Genomic DNA, 27457 nt, shown 5'->3' on the forward strand with positions numbered 1-27457 from the left:
TCCACACATATATCATATAGCAATCTGACAAATTGAGTCAAAGTTTTCTAAGGGATAAAAAAAGCCCCTCATGTTTCTGTAAAAGGCATGAACAAAAAGGCTGGGTAAAAGACAAAACAATTTTTTTGTACACTGAAAAAAAAATTAATACTAGCGAGAAATGTCAGAACTGACCCAACTGCAGCAAGAACATCAAACTAGAACTCACAATTCACTAGAAGACCAGTTCCCTGGCAATCATGTTTCATTAGTTCTGCTGTTATCAACTTACATTTTTCTAAGTTGTTACACAGTTTTGACTTTGTTTTGTTTTTCCTTAAGGCTTATTTTTTAAACTAATAATTTATTTTTTAAGTTTCTGACATAAAGACACTCTGCTTTACAATGAAACATGTTTCATCTAATCACAGTCTCCGTGTTTTCTCTCCTAGATAGTACGTTTGAGCCAAAAACAATTCCCTCTCTACTAGACTTTTAAGAAGAAGTTTGCAATATTTCTTGAAACCCAGTTTTGAAATGCTGCACAAAGCAGGGTCAAAAATGTCTTAAGGATCCTAGTATATTCTCTAAAATTGTTAGATACCCATTTCGCATTATATGTATTACATTTTAATTCTTAGCACAAGCATCAATCACCAAGAGATTTACATATCCATAGCCACACACAGTGATATCATTGAACAGACAGAAGCAGGCTTACCTTGAGCTTTTTTAATTCCCCTTCAATATCTATCTCTAAGGTAGGATATATTGCTTTGTACTGATTGGCTAACACTTTGAACCTGGAAGGCAAAAATGTTTCACTGAGGTTTCTGATTGCTTTCCTTCTCACACCCACACCAACCTTTAGTTTTACTGGTTACAGAAATGCAATTATTTGGTGATTAAACAATTCAAAACAATAAAATACAGTAATAAATTTTTATAAATACAATTATAAATACAAATATTTCCATATGTAACAATTATTTTTTATTTTAAGAAGTAACAGCAACCAGAAGTAATTGTTTATACAGGGTAATACCTAAAAACTGAAAACTATGCTTAGAACCATTCATTAAAACACAAAAAGTACCTCTCAGAAAATTCATCAAAATCAGAGACAAGATCACACATTCTGAGTCCACTTCGAGCTGCTTTTGAAGAATATACTGGTCCAATTCCTTTTTTGGTAGTTCCCAAACTTCCAAAAGACAATAACAGGAGTTATTGATATAAAACTAAGATGTTTTTTCTTCGAAACTAATACAATCTTAGCATAAAATGAAATGCTGTTAATTGCAAGCATTTTGAACACTTGTTTACGCACTTAAAACACGAGATACTTTTAGTATGCAACTTGGTTTCAAAATATCAGTTTATAGACATAAATATAACTTCCGCCTACTCCTGGTTTTCAATCAATAATTTTTTCATAGTTCAGTGAACTCTTATGCAGGTATTTGTATCCAAATCTCAATTTTTATATTTAAGTAACAACATCCTTCAGTATTATGAACTGAAACTAACTAAATACCTTCCTAAAAGACTGTCTTGAAGACTTAAAGAAAGTCCTCGATAAAGCAACAGCACAAACAATGTAGACTTCCAGTTCCTATGTAAGAAACATTTCATTTCATTCTAAATGCCTAAGTTGAATCAGGAAAACAGAAAACTTTGCCAAGCATCTAAGAGTGACAATGACACTCAAAATGCTGTACACTAAGAAAAGGTTCAGGAACAGACTTTCAACCATAGCTGATTCTGAAAACCTGAATTATTTTTCTTATCAATTCACTCTGCCTGAAAAGCCTTTATCAGCTTAAGTCAGTGATACTATGATACCACTTGCTTACACTGACATTCTGAACTTAGCTGTACTTCTCTGACGGTGCTGTCCTCTGCCAGAGTCTTGCTACATAGCTATCAAAATGGAGCCAAAATGCAGTCATCACAGGCAGATTATCAAACATCTTTCCCCATCGCTCTCAAAAGTTAATACTTAAGTGAACAGGTGTGCATCATTTTCAGAAGCACGCTGTCGATTGCTAAGCCTAATTTTGCACTTCATTTTATCTGTTTTGTTGGGGGTTCCCCACTCCCACCCCGTGAGTAGACTCATAAAGCCTTATGTTTTTCTATTACAAATTCTACATATGCAGAGTGGCCCAGATTTCTTCAAACTGCCTTGAAGGTACAATAATTCAGTTTAAGAGGGACTCCATTTCAAGTAGAAGGTAGAGGTCATATCTAAACTTTATGTTACCAGGAGTGAACTGAAATACTGCTCATGATCAGTACATAATTAATTTTAGTTATGTCATTAATAGTTTGGAATAGATTCAAAATTATTATCTTGGGGAAAAAAAAACCCAATTCTTCCAGCTAAACTCAATACTGAGTAATTTCAGGGAGTGATATGCTTGCCTCCAATTGGAAAAGAAAGACATTCTAATCAATTTTGCATCACACAGTATCATCTAACCAGATCATAGCACTGTGGCTTAAATAATTCATTGTAGCCTCCACCCCAATTCATACCCTCCACAGAGAACTTTAAGGAGTTATTCCCATTTGTTTCATTACAACATGCCAATTAATAAAACAGCTGTCAGAAGACTGTAACGACAGAAATTTAAAAAATTGTGTAAGTATAATGTACTACAACTGATTGCCCTTTCTGTAACCTTTCTGCAAGAGAAGCTACATGAGCCTTACTTGTGACTGTTTTTTAGCTACATCTGAAAAAATAAAAGCATTCAGTTAAAAAATCCAAACAACTTACTCTTTATAATCATCAACTTTGAAGTGTTAGATACAAATGAATTTTAATACCAAAATATGCTATGCAGTCACATCTACAGTTAGACAAGGTAGAAGACTTTTAATTCCCCACCTCTAGGGTGGAGACAGTCTTCCGATAATCAGTTGACGATAGCTTGTTCTGAGCCAGCCTGTAGTGACTACAGTCACTCAGCCTTAAACTTTAGAAGGAAATAGATAGCTTAGTACTTTCAATCCATCGTCAGTTTTAACAAGCTTGAAAGCTGTGTGACTGTTGCATAACTTAAAAAAAACCCTACAGGGAGAAGAAATACAGCACTTTTAAAGAGTGAGCTAAGTTTTTAAGCTTTGAACGAAACCATTTTCTGAGTTTCTGAGAAAAATGGTTATTTCTTCATTGGGCTTTCCCTTACAATCTTTAACAGTAACTAACAATGTGGTTCCTTCTCACAAGTAGCTGAGTGGCTAACTGTTTTTAATAGTCATCTAGCAATTTTAGCTTGCCTAAATGACAGGTAAAAAGACAGCTGGTACTGCATAGTCAAATGTGAAAATGACCCATCATAAGAATAATTGCCAAGTTATCACTGAATAACAACATGTGTGAAGTAAGAGATGTCCAAATCAAATACTCTCCTGAAGGTTACTGTCATGGATGATAACTTTTACAGGTCTCAGTAAGCAAGACTGAATTAATTTTCATCCATGTAGATAAACTTCCAAAGAGAGACATTAAGTTTACTGCAATCTCAGAAGTCTATAGTGCTGCATTACTTTCCAGCTGTAGGCATGTCGCAGTTAATTTTGCCAGCTTTTTTCCCCAGTCCCAAGAACTAGTGAGCCACTTGGAAGTCACAAGTTAGGAACATAGCAGGTAGTTTCTTAAAGTTTCAAAAGCTTCAGAAAGTCAGTAGCATAATGTAGCTAGACAATGTGAACAGTAACATGCACTTCTGACAATGAAGCATCATGAGATACCACAAAAGTCGTATCAGACCTTTCAGTTATGTGGTGATGACAAAGGGATCCTTCAATCTTCATAAACAGAAACATATTTTTACTGAAACATACCTCCAGTAAACAGTTAAAACATTTGGAAACAGAAACCCTTTTATAAAGCAAATCAGGAACTAGAACTTTTTCATAAGGCAAAACATCAAGATACAACCTTTTAATTAAGAATATAATCTTTTGCTAGCCACTGGAGGACAAGAAGTATAAAAAATGATGCCTGGATACTCCACATTTAAGAGTTATAAGAATAATTAATACTTTTTTAAAACTCAATGACAAACAATAACAGAAATCCAAGGTACTAAGTAACATATTTGTACTAAGTCATCCTATGTTTGACAAAATAAAACTACTTACTTCTTTCCCGCTTGTTCTTGCCTCTGTTGTTCTTGGATGCCATCAGCAGCTTGGTGGAAATCAAATACTAAGAAAATAAGTAGAAAATTTCTGTGAAACAAATCATCACATCAGTGACAACTTCCTCAGAACAACCCTAGCCCAGTTTAGCAATGTGAAAAACAAAAACACAATCCAAAGTGAGGGAAATAAAATGACAGAGGTTTTTTTCCTCCTCTTTTTCAGAGGAAAGAGTTCTGAGTGTTTTCTTTCAATTGCTATCTCCCAAAAGCTAAACAACTAACCTACACACTACACACGAAAGACGAAAAAGCTTGCAAGAAACAGACTTATTAAAGAAGTTCTTTGCCTTGATGATTTATTTTTGTGGTTATTTTCACACATGCCCATAAGTCAAAGCATTAGATTATCCCCAGCAGCTTGAACCTATCCAGGGTTGATCTTTTGTTACACACTAATCATTCACAGATCGCTAATATCCATTTTTACTCATCTTGGCAACATATCTCAAGATCATAATCCAAACCTTCTGAACAGAAGCATTCTGAAAGTTCATTTATGTTAACAGACTGAATGATTGTGAGTGGCAGCCAATAACTGATCCTTTTTACTCAGCACCTGTTTAGTTATGAAAACTTGAAATGATTGCCATTGCAATATTATAATCATCACAGAATGGGTTTTCTAATAACCTAGTCTTTTCCAAGTGATTCACCTAGAGTGATTCTAATCTCAGAAAGGATTTTAGTAACTTGGGGACAGTTCTCAACTATTTTAAACTCAGTAGTTACTTCAAAGTAAAACTACATTTCTTCTGGAATAACATTTCACTCATTAAGCTACTCCAGATCAGTTTAAAAAAAAACCTAACAAGAAAATCCCAAAAGCAAAACCTTCTCTCTGCTGTAATAAAGCTTTTATCTGATAAAAACCTAAAAGTTTGCATCTTCAGAAGATGATTACCAGAGTAGGAATAAGCCCATTTCCTAATACATGCAGTTAGGTAACTATTATGTTACAATATCTTAAGATCTCACTTAAAGGATGAATTTCTGTAATAAATTAGAAGCAAAACAGGAAGAGCCTCTGAATCTCTCTGTTGGTGGTTTGTACTCTAAATGCTATTTTACTTCAGCCTCTGAACTGCAGAGCTGTCTGGAACATAGGCTGGAACGAACACTTGTCTGATAAGCTCCTGGCCAGGAGGGCAGCCATTCTCCCCATCCCTATGAAGTCTCCCTCCTGACACACATAATTCACTCAGTAGGGAGCCTGTTTTTAAGTCACACCCAGTCACATTGTTTCCCAGCAGAAAAGTTACTATAAGCAACGCTGCTTTTCCACCACAGGGGGAAGTGAATCCCTCAGTCAATTAACTTTTGAACTGCTTTGCACCTCTAATCTTTGATTTGGAAAGCAAACCTGTTTTCCCAACTAAATTATGCTTATGGAATAGGATTAAAAAGTCACTAGAATATAAATCTGAGAGTGTCCCAAGTGGTGAAGGATTTTTTTTCATAGGTTCTTCAATAAACCAAAGCAGCATATGGAGATTTAATCCAAGAAAAAGTACACACTTATACAGAGATGGCTGAAAATTGTCACACTTTTGCTGCCATGGAAAGCTCAGAGAACACAAAGACTAACAAAAAATACAAACCACAATCAGGAACTTACCAATATGAGCCCTGTCAGAAATTATTAGTCTTTTTTCCCAGCCTTCTAGCCCTTAAAAGACAAAATTAAATAGTTCAAATTATGCTGCCAAGAATAGCCATAGACATAACAGAAAGTATCCAAAATCAAAGTCATGAATCAAGAAGTGATTACCACAGGTCTTGTTTACATTAACACATATTAAACTGTACACTAATATTGTAAGAGGTAAAATGACTATGAACAGGTAGCACATTTTAATAACCTGCTACACTTCTTAAATTTACTGCTTTATGCAAAGAAAAACATCCATAAATAATTATCATCTACAACACGTTCTCTTCTGAAACTATACATAGACGCCTTTACGTCTGTCTTCCCATGAAGGCCCTGGGACGCCTAGTGACACTCGTGTGACAAAATACCAGCAAAACGGACTTCTGGAAAAAACATGGAATGTAACCTCTACAGAGGCATCCTCTATCTGAATCTTTTGGAAAAGGTCCCATGAACTATTTTAAGTAGTATCTTAAATTTTTCTCACCTTTTCCTTTCTTCAAGTTTTTTTCTGCTTCTTCAAAGAGTCCTGGCAAATGAATTACAACACCATTTCCTGAAGAAAAACATTACACAAAACTTAATTACATTGAGCACGGTAAAAAGTATTCCGAGCAATTTAAAGACACTCCATGTTTTGTATGTAGAGTATTTTATTTCAGTTTTTAAACTTTCAAGACACTGTCATTCTTATTCTTAGGAATTGGTCTGTAAATGATTTACACAGAAGTTATTTGTTTCTAGAATGAGTCTTTTTAATAAACTCAACAAACTTTCAGTTTAGATCAGGACAAACAGTAACAGCATTGTGGGACAGTGCCATATGCAACTTCCTCTTCCTCATATCTAAAAATAAATTCTCTCTTTGTATTTCAATTTTAATAACATCGTTTTTTTTAAAGCTTAACACATTTCTGTCATGCTATAAACACTAGCATCCCCTCAGGCACGCTTCTGCTATAAATGCATGCAGAATATTCCACATTTAGAGCTGGGGTTTTTAACAGACTAGTAAAAATAACTGAGCTGTATTAGAAGTTGCTACATTGCTCAGGAAAGACTACTAGCTCATACAATTACACTAATACAATTAGTGTCTAAGAAGGAGCATTTCCATATAGCAAAATTGAACCACCTTAGTAGAACTAAATCCAGCAGATCGAAAGTGATCAATATAATAACATCTGGCTACAGAATGAAGAGACTTTCCATTTGAATCCTATTGCATATCAAAGAATTTCACACAGGTATTCTAAACACCAAAATGAAAAGTATATTATATCTTTTCCACTATAACCTTCATGGTACCATCCTAATCAATAGTAACAACCTATTATAATACTCCATCTTTTTTTTCCCTTGCCCTTTGTTTCTTAACCTATAAGCCCTTTCAGTGGAATCATAAGCAAAAAGAAATTTTAAATACAAAGCACACTTAAAGAAGCTAAAACAACAGTCTTCAGAACAGTCAAGGCCAAGAGATAGCAGACTCAGACAAGAGGACTTGTAAAAAGCTCTCTCCTGCCTACTGTATATAGTTACTATATTATAGTCACTATAAGCTGGACCCAAGAATTCAGCAAGTACTGTTTATGAATCAAGTAACTAGTGACAGAGGCTCTTCAGTTGTGATGCTGTTTAGCATAGCGTCAATGACTACTTATTCCTGGAAAACGAGAGGCACGACTAAAGGCTCAAATCCAATGAGATATGCAGGAAGAAGTGATAAGAAGAGCATGACAATGAAGTCCCAATTTGGAGTAGTACACTGTGTAAACGACAGGAGTTCTGGGTATCAAATGGATGGAAGTGTTAACAGGTCATAGCCTTTAGTAACCCACAGACACTCACAAGCACACGTATAGTTATAATGCTGTGTAGACATACTTTATATTTACCTTCCTTTTCAGAAGGAAATTTTAAAGGCTACACAGCACTGAGTAGGTTGGTTGTACAAGCAATCCAAAGGACAAGAACAACACATAGAATGGGAAACAGGATTCCAGGAGGAGACGGGTAAACCAGGACAATCTAAACCCCTTTTTCAGGAAGTAAACTGATCCTGGCATTACACAGTACTGCCACTGCCCTAAATGTGATGTACTCTCCTGAGAAGACTTCTTAATAAGAACTATATAGACCTTTGGAGTCAGCATTCATGTCATAATCAAATGGAAAAGGGAGATAATACTTAGGTTTTAAAAGGTATTAGGAGTTACTCAACAGGGATGAAGATTAAAACAAGAGGGGAGGAATTCTGAGAATACAAGAAAAAATTGGTACATAAAAATAAGGGAATGAGAGAAAGAATATATGCTGGGCAACTACCTGTTTGCATTGGTAGGGCAGAAAAGAACAAAGATGAAGTATCCAAGGCAATAAAAGAAACTTCTGTTATCTAAATGTAACAACTGAGTTAAGACAATTTTAAGATAGCAGTGGATGTCATCTACCTTGACTTCAGCAAGACTTCTGACACTGTCTCCCATAACATCCTCATAGGAAATTGAGGCAGTGTGGCTTGGATGAGTGGACAGTGAGGTGGATCAAGAGCTGGCTGAATGACAGAAGCCAGAGAGTGGTGATCGACGGCACAGAGTCAAGTTGGAGGCCTGTGGCCATTGGAGTTCCCCATGGATCGGTTTTGGGGCCAGTCTTGCTCAATATCTTCATCAACAACCTGGATGAGGGCACAGAGTGTACCCTCAGCAAGTTGGCTGATGACACCAGACTGGGAGGACTGGCTGATTCCCCAGAAGGCTGTGCTGCCATTCAGTGGGATCTTGATCGGCTTGAGAGGTGGGCAGAAGGGAACCTCATGAGGTTCCACAAGAGCAAGTGCAGAGTCCTGCATCTGGGAAGGAAAAATTCCATGCACCACTACAGGCTGGGGATTGACGTGCTGGATAGCAGCTCTGCAGAGAGAGACCTGGCAGTCCTGGTTGATCAACTAAACATGAGTCAGCAATCTGCCCTCATGACCCAGAAGGCCAATGGCATCCTGGGATGCATCAAGAAGAGTGCGGTCAGTAGGTCGAGGGAAGTTCTCCTCCCCCTCTACTCTGCCCTGGTGAGGCCTCATCTGGAGTCCTGTGTCCACTTCTGGGCTCCCCAGCTCAAGAGGGACAGGGAACTTCTGAAGAGAGTCCACTGCAGGGCCATCAAGGTCATCAGAGGACTGGGGCATCTTCCTTACAAGGAAAGGCTGTGGGATCTCAGACTGTTCAGCCTGAAGGAGACTGGGGGGGGGGACACCTCATTAAAACTTACAGATATTTAAAAAGGTGAATGTCAAGAGGATGGAGTGACACTTTTTTCTGTAGTGTGTAGTGATAGACAAAGGAAAACATCCAAAAGCTAGAACAAAAACTTCCTTACTGTAAGGGTGAGGGAGCCCTGGCACAGGCTGCTCATGGAGGGTGTGGAGTCTCCTTCTCTGAAGGTTTCCCAACCTTCCTGGACTCATTCCTATGCAACCTGATCTAGATGGACCTGCTTCTGCAGTGGGGTGGGACTAGATGATCTTTAGAGTTCCCTTCCAACCCCTACTATTCTGTGATTCTGTGACAGTAGAGCAGTTCAGGCCTGAGAGAATTTGTGGGAGAAAAATTCTGATCCTGTATATCCTCAAATATACTTTGTTCTTTTAATATGTCCGGTCTGTAACTACAGTATTTTCTACTTTTCAGAGATGTCCCACTTACCAATGAATGCAGTGACTTTTGGATTGATGATCCCACTTGGCAGGAGATGAAAGTCATACTCCACAGAATCCACAACAACTGTATGGCCTGCATTATTGCCTCCCTAGTTGGAAAGAATAAAAATTAAAGTGTTAATGGTTTTTGATACTAAAGACAAACGAACACACAATATCAAGATGGAATAAACTGGTTCCAGCTGCAATTCTGCAGCTTTCATTTCTGTTAGTGACAAAAGATCTTTCAGAGATCTGAGTTTCCCAGGAAAATAGCCAAATTTGTTTTGTTGAACTCAACAATTTCAATATCAGTATTATCTGTCCTATAGACTTTGGACAGTATTTTGGTTTCTCAAAGGTTCAAAAGCTTCAAATAAGATTTAAGTGTTTCTAAAAATTATTACAGAAGCATAACCATGTTCTAGAACATGCAAACGTTTCTGAAGTCATCGTCAGTTTTTTATCAGTTTCCAGCATCAAGCTCCTATTTGAGTTATGGAGAGTAAGTATTAACAATGAAACTTTGCAACCTTAGGAAATTTAAAAAAATATCACCAGTTAAATCAAATATTTAAAACCATATTTAAAACCATTGTGAAAGACAGGGCTAGCTGTTTGGCAATGTGCAGGCTTACTGCTCTGAATTTTGAGTTCAGTCTTTTGCACCTTTTTCTATGAGTAGTAACGGGCAAAGTTAACTTGTTCATCCTGTATCTCCTCAGCAATAAAAAGAGGTCTGTAACAGTTCAAGTAATTTGAAATTTGCTGTTAAGGAATGAATCTAGATTACTGCAGTTTTTTAAGTTACCCGAAACCATTTACATCACACTAATGCTTCAAACATTTCCAGCTTTTTTTCATCAGAACAAAGCAAGTATTAAGAGATTTGTTAAACTGCAATATGTCTCATACAAAAAGAAGCCTGTGACCACATCTTAGAGGGTCAAGACAGACTTATGAAATAAAAAAAGATTACAAAGTAGTTACCAAATATCCCCAGTTCTCATTTGTTGTACTTTTGAAAATAAGCTTACACCTTCTTGTGACTGAGTCATTTGTGCAAGACAAGGTTAAGTACAAAATGGTTGTTTGTCATACCTACAAGAACAACCCTGCACCTTGCACCAGAAATAAACAAACTGCTTCATAGATGGAATGCCTTAAAGAAAAGACTTTTAATCTAAGTCTTCTTTCATCACAAGACAAACTGAAGAAAGGGTGCCTATGAAAAGAATAAGGAGAAAAACCTATTTGAAATATTAATCTACAAAATTATAAATCTGAAATATTTCAGAATAATATATCACAGAAGATCTTTTCTAGGCAACGAACTCAAAAGCTACTCACTGCTTCTACAACATTTACAAAGCATGAATATGATACATAAAAATATACATCTGACATTAAACATTGGTGGTATGTAAACACACAACAGGTAAAAGCCTAACCTCAGTGAGGTTAGCAATGGAAAAATTAAAAAAAAAAAAATATATTGCTCAGCATCTCAACATTATTTGTAATGGAACTTAGAGCCATTTCACCTCCTTCGGAAATGGATGGAAGACTTGCAAATCTTCACCCAACAAAGGAAGTGTCTGAATTTAAGGAAAGTGTAAATGATTTAGTAATATAGAGTTTTTCCATGTAGTGAACAGTTCCTTGAAGAACTTGTAAAGATTTATGGATGCAGATGGTTTTCACTGCAAATAATTTGGCTTAATGAGAGAATGTCAAATTTTTTATTCACGACATGTGAAACATATTGAATGCATAAATAAAACAAGCATTTCAAGTCTATTCTTTTAAGACAACAATAAATGTTCATGAATAATCTTCCTCCTCCTCCAATCCTTTCTACTTGACAGTAGCTGCTGAGAAGGATTATTCAGTGATCTGTGAACTCTACAATTGTATATTTGTTTTATTTAAAATGACGTTGATTAGTCACATTAGCAGGCAGATCATTTCCTACTATTTTTTAAATGCAATGCTGATACTCCCAAGCTACTAATTTCTGCAACACTAGATAACATTGTAAAAGCTATTAAGTTATATACATACATAAAATACACTCCCTTTTTTTGGTAAGAAAAGACATCATTGGTTTTCTACTCAAATGTCTGAGACCTTAAGTAAAACTCTTCTTGGGGAAGAAATAACAGTTATGTCCTAAAGTAGTATTTACAATCAAGTACATCTGCTGAAATCACCAGATTCCTTCTAATTATTCCTTTCTATTAGATCCACTGGTAATAGCAGTCTAGACAAATTTAACATAAGCACTGAAGTGCTTTAAATAAAAAACTTAAAAAACAGGTCTACATACAACACTGAAATACCGAGGTAGTAGGAATTGACAAATGGGAAGACGAGTCCAAACTCTCCCACTTTAATATACACCGTTTACGGGTTAGTCCAACACTAAGATTAGTAAGCAACTATTAATTTAAAATCCTCTACTAACTGGATGATTTAATTTTGTCTTTTGCTTCATTTTTTTTTTAAGAAAAAAACAGTTTTATAGCATCATGAATGTCAAATAAAGAGTAGGAAAAATTGGCTGCTGTAGAGACTGAAAAAAATGTTGCCTCTTAAGCCTTGAACTACACACACAGCAGAGCTCATACTTCATCAAGAAGCAAACTAGTTATACATAACTTCTGCATGTTTGCTGCAAGTGTTATACATCAAGGGATTTTGCTAGAGACTAGAGTAAAAATTTGACATCATGTGTGATGAACTGTGCTCTGAACATACAGGCCACAGCAATACCTCAAGCTTTCTAAATGATTGTTTTCAGATTACATTTAAATTTTAATTGCAGAATTTAGTTGTTCATAATATTATACCTACAAAGATTCAACCCTAAAGTGCTACTGATAGCATTACTCTGGTAAAATATTTAGTCCCCATCCTGCTTTGAATGTTGTTCTGTCAAAATGTGTTATTTTGAAAAACATTTTTAATTTTAAACTGTATTTTTGGAGAGCATAAAAACATCAGCACTTCATTAATTCAGTTTTCAAAATTCTTCTGTTGATTTACCCTAACTGCATAAGTGTATAGTTACACAGTTAGTAGTTGTAATACATTAAAAGAATGGTTCACGCTGTGCACTTAACAGTAAACAAGCCTGCTCAGACATTGCACAACAGAGGTTTGGTAAACAAGTCTGACAGAAACCCAAACTCAGTTCTTGTGGTGGTGGGATGGAAGAATGGATTGGTTTTAGGTTACGGTGTTTGGTTTGGCTTTGGTTCACTCTTCCTCCCTTACCACACTAAACCAAATGGGACCAGTTAGGTCACTCAAGCTAACACTCCTTTGATTCAAATGTTTAAACATAATTAATGGAGAACTGTGGAATTTATTTTCACTATTAAACAAAGTTCATGCTCAAACGATCTTCAATCCATTGTACAAAGCTTCTACCAGAGGGAAATGAAGATACAAAAGTAATTTCTTGAGGCTGGCTATACTCCCTAGTTAACTAAATATAGTAATGAGTCTACCACATTTCAGTAACCATCTAGGTACAGGAGGTCTCTCCCAGACACATGAAAACTGAAACATCTACCTTGGACCAACACAGGCAAAGAGGTCAAGTGTGCAACAAGACCAAAAGATGCTCTTGCTCAGTCTGAAATACAGTTCATGCATGTAGCAGTGGTTCCTTTTCCCTTTCTCCCTACATAATGGCAAGATTTCCTTCAGGGAGGCTAACAAGCATACCATAGACAATATACTCATTAGAGCAAGGGAATCAAATAAGATTGTCTCTCAAAGTCATTTTAAGAACCTTTTTTCCTCTCTCCTCCTCAAACGTCATATCTCTGTCAGATTAAACAGCTATTAAGAAAAAAAATGTAATTTATAAAATAAAATCATAATACTCTTAAGACACTAATCACTGAAAATTGTGAGTTTTACCCTAGCAACAACTGTGTCAATTTATTTTCTTAAAACATATAATTACCAAAATAAATTGTTATTTATGTACTTAGGAATACCACTGCACACATCATTCAGGTTTGGACACATACAGCAGAAGTGCATGACATGAGCTTCTCAAAGACACAATTTAGTGTATCCCAATTATTTTTATATTAACTCTTTTCATGCTGAAAGTCATGCCAAAAGGTATTTGCTACTTAGTCGAAAATTTTCTTAGTATATCATCATCCCTGAAACACAGTAAGGACATTGTTGTCTGACAACATACACAACAGAAACACTAGTGTGCATTGCCCAAAAGGCTGCATCATCTAGCATTCAAATACTGGGAACTGGAAGTATATTGTTGGGATTTTTTTTTAAATCAGTTCTTGTCATGAATACAAATTTAGCAATTACAAGTTTACCATAATATAAATGTTATATTATAATGTAACTATTACATATAAATGACATATAAAGATATATAAATATATGATTACTACTATTTTAACATTTAATTAAATAATTTAGTAAATTCATAGAACTATTTTGGTTAGAAAAGACCTTTATGATCATCAAGTCCAACCACTAACCTCATGCTGCCAAGTCCACCACTCAACCATGTCCCTCAACATCTCAGCTACATGTCTTTTAAATACATCCATGGATTATGACTTTATCTATCTCCCTGGGCAGCTTGTTCCACTGTTTAACAACCCCTCTCAGTAAAAAAAGTTATTCTTAATCTACAATCTAAACCTCCCCTGGTGCAACTTGAGGCCATTTCCTCTTGTCCTATCACTCATTGCTTGTGAGAAGAGACCAAACCCCACCTTGCTACAATCTCCTTTCAAGTCGTTGTAGAGAGTGAGCATGTCTCCCCTCTCAGCCTCCTCTTCTCCAGGCTAAACGTCCCCAGCTCCCTCAGCCACTCCTCACAATACTTGTTCTCCTGACCCTTCACCATCTTCATTGCCCGGCTCTGGACACACTCCAGCACCTCAATATCCTTGTAGTGAAGAGGCCCAGAACTGAACACAGTATTCAAGGTGTGGCCTCAACAGTGTCAAGTATAGGGAGACAATCCCTTGTTTTTTTCTGGCCACTCTATTCCTGATACAAGCCAGGATGCCATTGGCCTTCTTGGCCACCTGGGCACACCGCTGGCTCACGTTCAGCTGGACATCAATTAACACCCCCAGGTCCTTTTCCTATGGACAGCTTTCCAGCCACTCTGCCCCCAAAGCCTGTAGTGTTGCTTGGGGTTGTTGTGGCCCAAGTCCAGGACCCGGCACTCGGCCTCATTAAACCTCATTACAATTGGCCTCAGCCCATTGATCCAGCCTGTCCAGGTCCCCCTGAAGAGCCTTCCTGTCCTGAAGCATTTAATTTCCTGCTGATAATCGTGCAAAGACATTTAATTTGCATAATGCTTAACTTTTGCTTATTTAATAATGAAATGTCTCTCTAGCTTATTACTAAGCTATTTAGGTAAGAATATAAATGACCTCTCCCTTAAGTTCTAATAAAATTCATTTAGAAGAGAGAGTATGATTTAAAAATAACACAAATTATTTCTCTTTAAGTTTTCGTTACATTAGAAAACAGTTTCTGAGCTTGGGCTCATTTCATCAGAAAACTGAGCATATAGGAAAAATAAGCACATGCCTTGCTAAAGAACAGAACATAAATCAGATCCTCCATCTAGCAATAAAACAGCTACCCAAAATGAAGAATTGTAAGAACCACTAACACACTTTGTTCCTCTGAAGAGGCCAACCAAAGCATACTTTGCTTAGATACAGCAGCACTTACTGATCCATCTCTATCAAGGCACAGCAATGCAGTTTTAGCATACTCTGAGGTTTCCAAAATTGGATTTTTACAAGTCAGCACTCAGTTTATCCTTTCTCCTGTCCTTGTACTATCTTTTCTTCTCATATCTTTCAACACAGTATTTGGAACAGTTCTTTTTCCTCTCTCTAAGGATTCTTCAGTGACTAAGGCCCTGTCAGCTTTACCAAATTACAATGCTGTGTCTCTAACTGAATTTCCCCAACTTTTCCACTGCTAGGAGCTCAAAATTCATATTAGAAAGTAATACAAATACAATGTTGTCCTTCCTTAACTTTTGACTTTGCTTGGTAGTCAATGTCTAGGGCCACAGTTGTTGCTCAAGCCTTTGAAACAGGACACTAAAGTTAGGGTGGTTGGTTTCGTGTTTAGACCTGGTCTCCAGTTTTTAGATTGCCAGTTGCTACCTACACTGCTACCAGCAGCGCAGAAGGAGAAACTGCCACCAGGTGACACTGAACATTTGTACTGGTAACAGGGGAAAACACAAGCTTACTCAAAATTAAGGGATAACCAAACACAATTTTTTTCCCCCAACAATATAGGTTCAAACAATTCATGTAATTATGAAGTTCAGCATCTTAGAAATAGCCACTTTAATCATAGCCTTGATGCAAGAAAAGCACAAACCAGAACAAAAAAAAAAAACCACAAAAACCAAATCACCTCAGCCATAACAGTTTCTAGTACTCCTTATTTAAAGAGTTGTTGGTTTGGTTTGGGGGCATTTGTTTGGTTATGTTTTGGTGTGTTGGTTGGTTTTTGGTTTTTTTCCTTCTGAACATATTTGGCTCAAAAAAGTATTAAAAAAAAAAATCAGTATTAAAAAAAATTGTTCCATTTATGAAACACAGTATGAGTCATGAACAAGTAGCATGAACCTATGGATTTAGTTTAGGGACATTTAGTTTGATGCTCTGACACATGAGCAACTTAAAACACTGTTAAGACACAGTAGCCTTTTTCCTCCTTTCACGATCCTGGTAGTATTAAGTTATGCTATTTTAGAGTATTTTAAGTGATTAAGCAGAATAGTGAAAGTAAGATCAGGCATAAGATCATTACATCATCTACAATATTTTAAGCAAAACCTATTGTTGTAAGATAATTAAATGCATTAAAATGATGCCATTTTACAAGACATAATTACCATTTTACTGGTGCGGTGCTTAAAACATTTCCTTGAAAAAGCATATGACTCCTGACCACTAGCTGGTAATCCTGAAATATCCAAGCTATTCACGATGCAGAACAGCTAAGTATACAGCACTCTGACAGAAAGATGCACTCTAACAGACAAACTATCACACAAGTACTGTTAGAACGACAGCAACACTGGTAAGAAAACTCCATATCTACCCACTTTCCAGAAACCTCATTACAAAAAAAACATTCCCTATGAAATATCACTTTTGAAATATTTATTTTATAGTTGCTCAGATATATTATTATTTTTAAAAGTAAATTTTAAAAAGGGTTTTTTCCTTCATCTTGAAGAAGATTAAGTAGCCTAAAAATCCTTCTCAGTGTAAGCACCACACCCAAGAATCCGCATCCATGTCTCCAATTTAGATAGGCTGGTCAGTAATACACATAAAACAAGATACCATTCTAAAACACAACTATCCTAGCAAATGTGAACACAATCAGTTACACATGCACAGAGGGGGCATAAGATAGCAAAAGCAGCTGCATGTATTGCACATCTGAGGGCCATTTGATAAACATTTTTCAGAAACACCCTTTTTTTGCACTAGTTTTGAGTGACTGCATAGAAGGAAAAAAGCCATTAGCTACTAGCTGACACTTTATTGGACATTTCAATAAATCAAACAAGTGATATTGCTAGCCAAAAACCACTATCAAATCACTGGAAGACAATACTTAGCACAAACAATACACTCATGCACCGGACCACAAACACACCAGTTACCACAACAGAGTACCATGGTCCAGACAGTATCACTGGAAAACATATTGAAGACTAAACAATAGTATCAGAGAGGCCTAAAGTTAAACATATCAACTAAATAGCATTCCTCACAGGACATCTACAGTAGTTTTAATGTAAATCATTTCCGCATTTCCCCTATCTATGCAAAATGGGATAGGTGGCCAAGAGATAATAAATCTCTTGCATGCTGTAGCTTTTGAATATCTTAACCGCCAGCTAAGTATTTTGGGTAAAGAAGTGAATGGAACTAGCAACAATATTCATGCAAGTACCTGACTTGCATGGTTTTTGTTTTGCTGGGTTTAGGAGCTGTAAGAAAAACAGAACAAAGACTGAAACAATTTTTAGAAGTGTAACTTTTAGAAAGGTGTACTGTGGAGCCAAACTGGTAAACTCAAAAGACGTATGAACAAACTCAAAGCAATAGAAGTCTTCTCACTTTGAACTGTCCCTTAGCACAAGAGCTCTTCAGTTAATTACATTCAGTCCATGCAGAACATCTTCCAAATAACATATATAGCACAGAGAAGGGACACTCATAACAATATTTAACAGCAATTTTCTGCTGGAATTGCATTGCTGTCAAAAGCCTGCAAGGAACAGAAAAGGATTGATCTGATTCATTGGATGAATAAGAACTAGTCTTTTTTTGAGTTATGGCAGAATCTTCGTTATTTAATGAAGTTCATTTGGCAAAACAGTAATGACTTATCTCCATGTTTATCAAGTCTAGTTGATGACTAATTCAAACTTTTCACATCTTGACCTTCATTGTCAGGATTAGAGAGAGATGTTTTTTCAGACAACACATTATTTTCTTGCTGAATTATAATACTGCAAGGAAGTTTGTCACGAAAAACCTCAAGTTTACATTGCTTAACCTGCCACTACAAAAACTCAGCTACCAGAGTACTGAAGTTGAAAGAACTGCAGTTTTGTTTTGGATTTTGCTCAATATGAAGGTATAACCAGAATGTTTCAGAAGAAGGCATTTATTTAAGAACAACTTCTTTGGTTTTCTATAAATACACTTCAACAACAGTAATGTTTAGTAAGGACATCCAAATCTTTTTTTTTTTTTTTTTTAAATTAAAATACTGAACTTGGAATCACAACCTCCTGTATGTTTTATATGCAATGCCTTCTAACTTAAGAGCTCATCTGAAGCTAAGTGAAATCAATGCCTGAGGAAGCATGGAATCTCATTTTTCAAAGTGACTCTGAAAATAACACAAAGCCATACTCCAATGCTTATAGAGAATCCTGAACCCAAACCCTTTCCTCTGGTGACTTTGCTCAGGAAAGTTCCACGCTCCTGGGTTTGCAGCCAATCTCGCTCATTTACCCAAAAATTATACAAAGGATTTAACTGCTTGTCCTTCTAGTTTAAAGAAGAAGGATTTGCAGTTCTTCCATTTTCCTGACACACAGGACTCTTCCATAAAAAAATTTAAAAATATATCATTCACTGGAAGATCCTCACTCTTTAAGTTCATTCTAGTTTCAAACTTTGGGGTTTTCCCTTCCTTTGTGGGTTTTGTTGGGGTTTTTTTTTGTGTGTTTGTGTGTAAATAGTCTAATAGAAAACATTAATGTAACAACTTGGATAATCAGCAAAACAAAAAAGGAAAGCAGATTTGCTTGTTCATAAACAAAAAAACACTACTCCTTGTTTATCAAAAAAAAAAAAAAGACAGTAAGACATTTTCTGCGTTTTAAAATCTTTATGTAGAACACAAAGAGCAAATGTGTTACATGTGTGCCAGCCAAGGAAGCATACACTTAAGACATATGTACATACATAAGCAGAACATGCAAGCAAGAAACCACTGCAGAAACACATAAAAAAATATAACACATTTGAAAATAAGATGGAAGAACAATTACATATTTTTCTCCATTTTAGATCTACACAAGTTGAAAATATGTTTTATTTTCGGAGCGTATCTTCATTGGTGAAGGGCAGGCTAGACATTAGTATAATAACCAGAACAATTAAATACTTTTTGAACACATCAAGAAAGTAGCTCAAACCATGATGCCTGACCTACCAGCAGTTGTCTTGGAACTGCTAAGACTGGTCTGTGTCACTGCAACCTTACCTAACTGGAGGTGCACAGGGAAAAATGATTTATTAGAGGAGCAGATTTTCCCATTAAAATGTACTGTGAATAATTCTCTATACTGGTGCTAAATATAAAAGTATTTCAAGTAGCTCTGAAATACTGACATATGCATTTAAGAAAAGTATCTACCCAAAACTCTACGATGACAATCACTGCCTTTTCTTATGATGTGACCATGCCAAGCTGTCTATCTCAGAAGTATGACGCCTCAGGGTAGAGCAAAGAAGTCTTTCAAGTTATCTCCTCTAAAATAGAAATTAGTTGTCTAGTTTAAAGAGATGTTGTCTCATGCTACATTAAGGAAGAAGCCATACATTCCTTTCAACTCTCTCCATCAGATGTGTGTGCGTAATTTTTTCTACAGTTTACTTTTATTGCTACCACATTCCAGCATTCATTTTTTAGCTCAGGGCAACCACTGTTGTTTCTGAGCTAGCTACACAAGTAACTGCCAAGTTGGGCAAGAAGCAAGTCAACATTGCTTTGGCATTATACGGTTGTAAACATTTCAATTTAACTCCTAGATGAAAAGTCAAAAATACATCAAGAAAGCTGGATACTACCACTGTTTACATCAACTGCGAGAAAAGGCTCCTTCTTGCCACACGAAGATCCTGAGAATCTGAACACACCTTTAAAAATTTGATCAGTCTCGTGAAAAGACATCTGAACTCTTGTGCTGCACCTTACCTAGACACAGCTTTGCAATTACTAGGTGATTTGCTTCTTAATACATCTTAGCAAAATCAATTTTGAACTTCAGATTGCAAATAATCCTCCATTAACAAAACAAATAAAACAAGGTTTTGATAACTAATTTTCTCAAATCCCAGATTTTCTGATTAGTTTCTTGCTTCCCCCCCTTACTGCCTCTAAAGTCTACTGTATAATCTACTCCTGAATTTCGGTATGAAGAACGTCCAGCAGCTAGCAATTTTCTTCCTTGACAATCCACTCATGATTGCAAGATCTAAACCTAGCTCAAGAAGCCATCATGTTACACTTATCAGAAGTTTCTGAAGCCTAGCCAAAGGTTTAGAAATTTTTGCATGTGTAATACAGGAATTGTTGCATCAGAACAATATCAAGAGAGTCATTTGAGGTAGAATACGACAAAATAAGCACATTATGTTTTACATATTCACCTGTTTTCTCTGTAAAACAAAACATTAACTTCACTTAAGTCTATTGATCTCAAGAAGCTCCATACATTTCTCTGTGCTGATAGAACTTGCTCTGAGAAACTGCTATTAAAAGAGAAGACTCAGAAAGACTCTAAAGCTGGTTTTGTCAAAAGTTTATAATGTTGCAATGCTTACATATGTTAGGTAGGCAACAGGATTCATTATTCAAGGTCAAAATAAAGATCAATCTATCTCTAAGAGATGCAAGAGATCTAGTAAGGCAGTCAGATAAGGAAGAAGGAAAATATTGAAAGCACAGATTGGTCCAGCACTATGTTGCTTCAGTGCACAAAACCTCACCAACATTTGCTACATGTCACAAGAGTATTTAAGAAAGGATATGAAAAACTGAAAGTGACTTTGGCAATATTTACAGAGAACATCTTCCAAATGTGTGAAGTGGTACAGTAGAGATAAAAAAAAAATGTATTTCAAACCTTAATAAGCTGCTATAGAGTACTACATACACCTTAACCAACCATAGGAAGTTTTTCTAGAAAGACTGAAAAAGCAATAAGAAACCAGTAGATCAAGATGACATTTCCTCTACAGGGCTATTAAGATATCCTTTGTTAATAGTGCAAACTTTATGAACCAGAAAAATCAGATTTTAACTGTTCTTCTGTTTGAAACAATTTAGATTGTTTACAATAACAAGAGATCACCTGTCAGTGACGTTCTAAAGCCAGTCTGTAAAGCATATGACTCACTGATGGGGCAGGCCAAAGAACTCATTTTACTGACCTCTAATTCCTCACCAGAGCCCATAATTGGCAGGCTGCCAAGCACTACAAGGTCCAAAACTGCACCCAGCACTTAAAAAAAAACTTAAAAGCTCAAGTCAGACATCACATATCGAACGCCCGAGCAGCTAAAAAGCACCAATAGCTACAGCTACTGATTTTGTTATTCCCAATTCTGTACAGCCTGCAATAGCTTCAGAAGAGGATATTTAGAAAAAGAAAAAAACTGGTCTTGGTGAATGGAAGAGGAGAAAATTCCACTTCTAAATGGAGGTATTAGGCTGCACTGGTTTGAGGACTTCAGTCAGCAGTTACCAACTGATCAAGGGTAACTGCTTAACCATAAGAATATGCACACTGAAAAGTTCTCTACTAATTGTTGCACTGTAACTGCCTCATTTTGGTGATCAGCAGTGGCATCACTGTACACACTGCTATTTGGGGAGAGGAAGAGGAAATGGGAGTAGGAAGAAGTCACACATTGCAATTACCATGCCTTAGTAGCTCAGGAGCAGGAATCCTGAGCCCACAGCAGGCAGATGGTAAGTCTCAGGCAGACCACATTGAAATCAGTTGAGAAGATTTGCTAAGATGCTGCAATTCTGTTTTGATACAGTAACAAGATGTACAATAGGATGGACAAAGCAGGAAAATAGCATTCTTTGGCATAAGGAGTATGACAAAATAATTTGAAGATTTAGAAATCTTACTTAACTCTGAATAAGTATCCTGAATACATCTGCTACCTCCAACAAGAAGTGTAGGAAGTGACTAAAAATTTGCTGATGAAGTGAGTATATGAGACCAGAATCATGCAGACATTACATTTTATTCCTGTCCTGCATACACTGCTACATTGGGTGGAGAGGGTGGTGTTAATTAAGAGATAAAGAGCATCTTTTGTATTGTATTTCTTTTGATAAAATTATTATCTGAAATAACTTCCTTGCATTCATTAGCCTTTCCCATATTCACAAGCAAATGAAACCTCAGTAATTAAAATCCCTAATTTGGTTGCATTCTGCAATGGTAGAAAGTCTCTTGATCATAACAAGAAATGTTTTCCTTTGACTTTCCATTACCCGTGGAATTGACAAAAATACTTTTCAAAACTGCCAGGTTTGGCGGCAGCAAGGCTAGCTGCTTACTGAGTTCATCAAAACACACAACAGCACAGTTTTTCTGGCAACTAATCCTGAATCTCAAACCAATTCTTGCTCTGTTTTACTTCTGGACTATGATTTGCAATAGCAGGTAAACAGACTTTGCTCTGTAAGCTACTGAAGACCAGATGTAGGCTTAAGTGCAAAAGTCTCACCAATGCATTTATCAATAGTATCATTCAACCAGATACCTCCTAGAGGTAAACCAAAAACCAACTCAACAGCAGAAGAAGTACACACTTGACTTGTCATACAGATATGTATTAACTGCATCTGAACCTTCTGTACTAGCAGTATCCTCATGAAGTTATCATAGTTGCCAGTGTAGTTAGTTGCATTAACAACTACATACACGCAGTCCTAAATGTATTTTCACTGTAGTCTCTTCAAATAGTTGTTTTTCAAACTTAATACTACTACTGATAAACATGAATCAGTCTCCTGAAATGAAAACACCACAGTCTTGCTCCGAGCACATGATTCCTAACAACAATCTCTAAACCTAAGATAAAATACTTTGGAGGACGGTATTTAGAAGTAAAGCCATAATGCAACTGATCTCCTGACAGTGTCATTCAACTAACTGTACCAAAGTAAGCACCTCCTTCCAGATGCCAATCAGCTAGTCAAACAAGTCACTGAAGTCATTAGCACACCTGCTACATAGGAGACAAGAAGGTATGGCCACAGATTTCGGAGTGTAATTACTTCCAATGCCTGAAACTGACAACAGTCAGTTCTCACTTCTGGGACAGGTCCATTTTTATGTTCTACATGTGCCTAGAACCGGGACACTGATAGCAAAGTCACAGTACAGTGTTTTCCTGCAAATATAATGCAAGTTTCCAAGATATCTTAGACCTGAAATGACAACTTCCCAAGCTCTCCAAGAAAACAGTTGTACTAATAAATTTTGTACAAGACCAAGATGGAAATATTTGATCTCACCTACAAGCATTCTAGCAACTCTGCATCATAGTGAACAGAAAGAAGCATCTTAGAATGATTAAGAGTCTAACAGTGAAATAAGAATCAGAAACTTCAATTACAGAAAGGTGGTATTAGTGAGGGGTAGACTAAGGATTAACTTGTGCCTCTGGGAAAAGCACAAAGGTCATATTCAAATTTACCATTACCATTTTTTATTTTTACAAAATAAAAAAAGTACACTTGCATAGATAGCATGATGATTTCACAGCTCAGTACCACTGAGAGAGAATACTCCTTTTTTCCCCCCACATTTAAAAAGTTGTTCTTTGTTCTTACCCTGTCCTGGGCTCCTCTTCTCATCACAGTCCTCTCAGCCAATTAGATTCAGTTTTGGTACATAAAATGGTAGAAAGTAAATTCAACAACAACAAAAAAAAGTTTCCTGCCATTTTGGTGAGTTAAATCAACTTTCAAAAGTGCCCAAATCATTGCATGGGAGGAGACCCAGACAGCAGTCATCAATAGAAAAAGGAAGAAAATTCCTTCCTTCAGCAGAAGCAATAAGCTGTTAGAAATGGCAGAACTGGCCATTAAATTCAAGTCTAAGATAGCATCATAATTTTTCTCTTTTCTTGATCCTTTACCCAGCTGATTTGAAAGAAGCAGCAAAGATTTAAACACACACACACACACACAAAATAAGTCACTGTCTCCCCAACAAAATTTCTTAGCATTAAACATACATGCTCACCTAGATTGCCCTTCAAGTACAAAGTTGTAAAGGACAAACTGAGTCACTGTGTTCTATAATCCACAATGCCAGGCAACCATGCCACAGCACCACATCAGATTTATAAAAAACTAAAAAAAACCACCAAGATACATAGGAAAAATAATTCAATTGTGCAAACAGCTATTTAAGAATGTTTATTTACTTCAAAATCAAGTCTCTGAAGTTCAAATTTTTATTTGTCAGCTTTGCAACTGACTTGGATTTGAAAACAAGTTGTCTGTCCAGTTCTTGTTAGGTAATACAATGTTTCAGTGTTTTTACTCTTCAAGAAATGGTCCGCTCTTCCAAAATATATTTATTTAAATTTAATTTGTGTACACAAAAAAAGCATACAGGTACTAACACTTACATGATGTATGTACATGCTGTAGGCATTTTAAGCTGCTGTTATCTTTTAACTATAAGGGGGAAAAAAAAACGTACATAGCTTTATTTCATGATGTTGTACTCTACAGAATTAGTACGCTAGAAAAACATCTCAGTCCTGCCTTGTTTTAATGAGGGCATTTAAAAGTACTATGCTTGCAGGCTAGACTCAGTTTTTTGGCTCTTTTGCTGAAATAAAGCTTCCATGCACAGCAACAAAGAAGGAACAAGATATATAGAGGAAAATGGAATTTCACTGACATAACAATGATCTTGAAGCAAGAGCAGGCGAGTCTTTTAAAAGCTAGTTTTATCAGAGGACGAAGTTGCTGCGGGCTACATGTACACCCTCCTCACGTGCATCCTGTAAGTAACCGCTGGTTTCGCGACGGGTGCGAGCATCACCCCTCCGGGTGGGGAAGTCAGCCGAGCACGCTGCTCATGGGCGTCGCGGCTCAGGCCACGCCGCCGCCGGGGAAGGCTCCTCGCCCCGTTCCCGGCAACGATGCTGCGATAAGCATCGAACGCGGCCCCTTCCCGGCGCCCCCAGACAAAGAGTGCGGCGGTGGGCCGTAGGAGGAGGACGCGACCCCTAGCGCGTTCCTCTTGATGGAGGCCAGCGCTTGGCGGCGAGGAGGGCGCCTTCCTCCTCATCCTCCTCCTACACCGCCGCCTCCTCCCCCCGGCGCCGGGACGGGGACAAAGGAGGAGCGGGAAGGCTGCAAAGCCCGCCCGCGGGGCTCTCGCCGGGGGCTGCCGCCCCATCAGGAAAGGCTTTGCCGCCTGCAAGCCCGCCCTGCGCGGAGAGATCCCTGCCGCCTCTCCAGGCACCGGCCGCACGGCCCTACGCTGAGGCCAGCACTCGGCGGAGGGCAGAGGCGAGAAGGAGCGCCCGCACGCAGTCGGGCGGCCGGTGAGGCCGGCAGCGGGGCCGCCCGCCTCAAGGTGACACCCGCGGCCTCCCCCGCGCCCCGACCGTTTCCTCACCTGGCACCTGCAGACGATGTCGGCGTCCTGCGCCAGCAGGTCCACCACCTTGCCTTTGCCCTCGTCGCCCCACTGGGCCCCCAGCACGACGGTCACCTTGTTGCCGAGGAAGCGGGCGGCGCACTCGCCGTTGGGGATGGCGGGCGCCGGAACGCCATGCTCCGCCATGGCTCGCGCTGCCCGCTCCGGCTCCGCTCCAGGCACATGCGGCAGCGCGCGGCGGTTCCGCTCCCCCCGCCTCCTCCCGGGCGGGCGGTGATGCCGCTGTCGCGTCCAGGTGCCGCCGCCTACCGGCACAGCCTCCCACACCACTCCCCGCCAGGCAAACTCTTGCCCTCAGGCGTACCCCACTCCCGTGCAAAAAGCCAAACCCGCCGCCGTCGCTCCTCCCGGTGGCCTTTTCTCTCCCACCGCTCTCGCCCGTGCGCCGTTTCCCCGTGCCTCGCGGCGCGAACTACATTTCCCAGGGCGCCGCGCGGAGGCGGGCGTCGTGCATGCTGGGACGCGTAGTCCCCGGGGGCAGTACCTGTGGCAGGACGGTGCCCCGCGGCGTGTCCCACTCGGCCCCGTGAGGCCATGGCGGTTGTGGAGCTGGGCACGGGGAGGCAGCGGAGTGGCGGCCGCGGCGCTCCGCCGGCCGCTGCTGGCCCTGCTGCGACAGGAGAGTGGCTGCGCCTCGTGGAGGTGCAAGGAGAGGGACAGAGGTGCGACGGGACACCGCTTTGTACGTTGGGTTTGGCATAGGCTCAGTATTTTTACTCAAGCTGCGGCCTTGGGTTTGGTGCCCGCAGGTCCCGTGCTCGTTCCCCAGACCTGCCGCTGCGGGACGTCGCGGCCTGGCGTGCTACAGGTGTCCCGCGCTGCTCCTGAGCTGGAGCGGCTGCCTCAGGCCCCTGCCCTCCTGGGGGAGGGGGGCTCGGTGCTGCCGTGGCTCTCGCTTCCCCTCGCTTTCCGTCTGTCACAGGTGTAAAACCTGCCAGCGCGTTTGCAGTGTGTCACAGCTTTGCCAGTGTCATTAGTTGTAATGACTTAAGGAGAAAAATGCAAATTAAATGTTTGTAGAACAATAGACTAAGAGGCCGTTTTCTCCAAGAACACCAGAACATGGCTCCAAACTTATGAGGAAAAAAAATGATGGAAAAAACCCATAGCTGAGAAATGCCTTCATCATGCATACTTGAGGGTTTAGAAGTGGAAGTGATGTCTCTCTGGATGTTTTCATTCTTTCCTGTTTCACAGAATCAACACCCCTGGGGGAAGAGTTGTGTGTGTGTGTATGTGTGTAAAGTAGCTATTAAAAACACATAAATCTGAATGATGTCATTATTGTGAAGACAAATGTTCAAAAACCTGAGTCAGTAAGCAGTCACAGTCTGCAGCTGCCTGGTAGGTTGCAGAGTCTGATTTCAATTGCTTCTTTAGCCCTTCAGGTTTACCCTAACCAAGAATGTAAGGGTCTTTCTGTAAAACCTACTGGAGAAAAGTCTTAACTGTCTTGTAAAGCTAGGAAGATACATAACTGTAAATTAAATGCAAAGTTTGCAGAGAATATATTTTTTAAAAGCTACCAAAATACCTAAATGCTGAATGTCAGTGTGAAGAGATGTTATGATGAAGTAGTCAGTTCAGTACAAAAATGCTGAGGAATTGCAAATGACAGGAGGCAATTGTGTATATGTACATCAAAGAGCAAGTAGTTGTTAAAACATTCAAAATGGAATTAATATTTTTTGGCTGCTTGTACTAAAAAAAACCACCAACGATCTAGATTAATGTTTCAGGATATGATTTTCCAGTGTAGCTGAATCATGTTAACACGTCACCATTGCCAACACAAATATTCTGTCCAATCTCAAAATAAATTTAAACCTGTC

At 38.4% G+C, this 27457-nt stretch overlaps 1 protein-coding gene across 1 annotated transcript in view; it reads right to left on the reverse strand.

Moving 5' to 3' along the window:
* The window catches only part of ADSS2 (adenylosuccinate synthase 2), a 38545-nt gene extending 12509 nt beyond the window's left edge, over positions 1–26036 (reverse strand). Inside the window, exons 1-7 of the mRNA XM_061991075.1 lie at positions 25584–26036; positions 9552–9654; positions 6335–6403; positions 5812–5862; positions 4135–4201; positions 1076–1183; positions 701–782 (exon numbers count right to left, since the gene is read on the reverse strand). Of these exons, the coding sequence (XP_061847059.1) occupies positions 701–782; positions 1076–1183; positions 4135–4201; positions 5812–5862; positions 6335–6403; positions 9552–9654; positions 25584–25751 (648 nt within the window). The 5' untranslated portion in view covers positions 25752–26036. The remainder of the gene's footprint in view (positions 1–700; positions 783–1075; positions 1184–4134; positions 4202–5811; positions 5863–6334; positions 6404–9551; positions 9655–25583) is intronic.
* Between the last annotated feature and the right edge of the window lie 1421 nt (positions 26037–27457).

This window comes from Colius striatus, chromosome 2, assembly GCF_028858725.1.
Source record: "Colius striatus isolate bColStr4 chromosome 2, bColStr4.1.hap1, whole genome shotgun sequence".
In the NCBI taxonomy this organism is placed as follows: domain Eukaryota; kingdom Metazoa; phylum Chordata; class Aves; order Coliiformes; family Coliidae; genus Colius; species Colius striatus.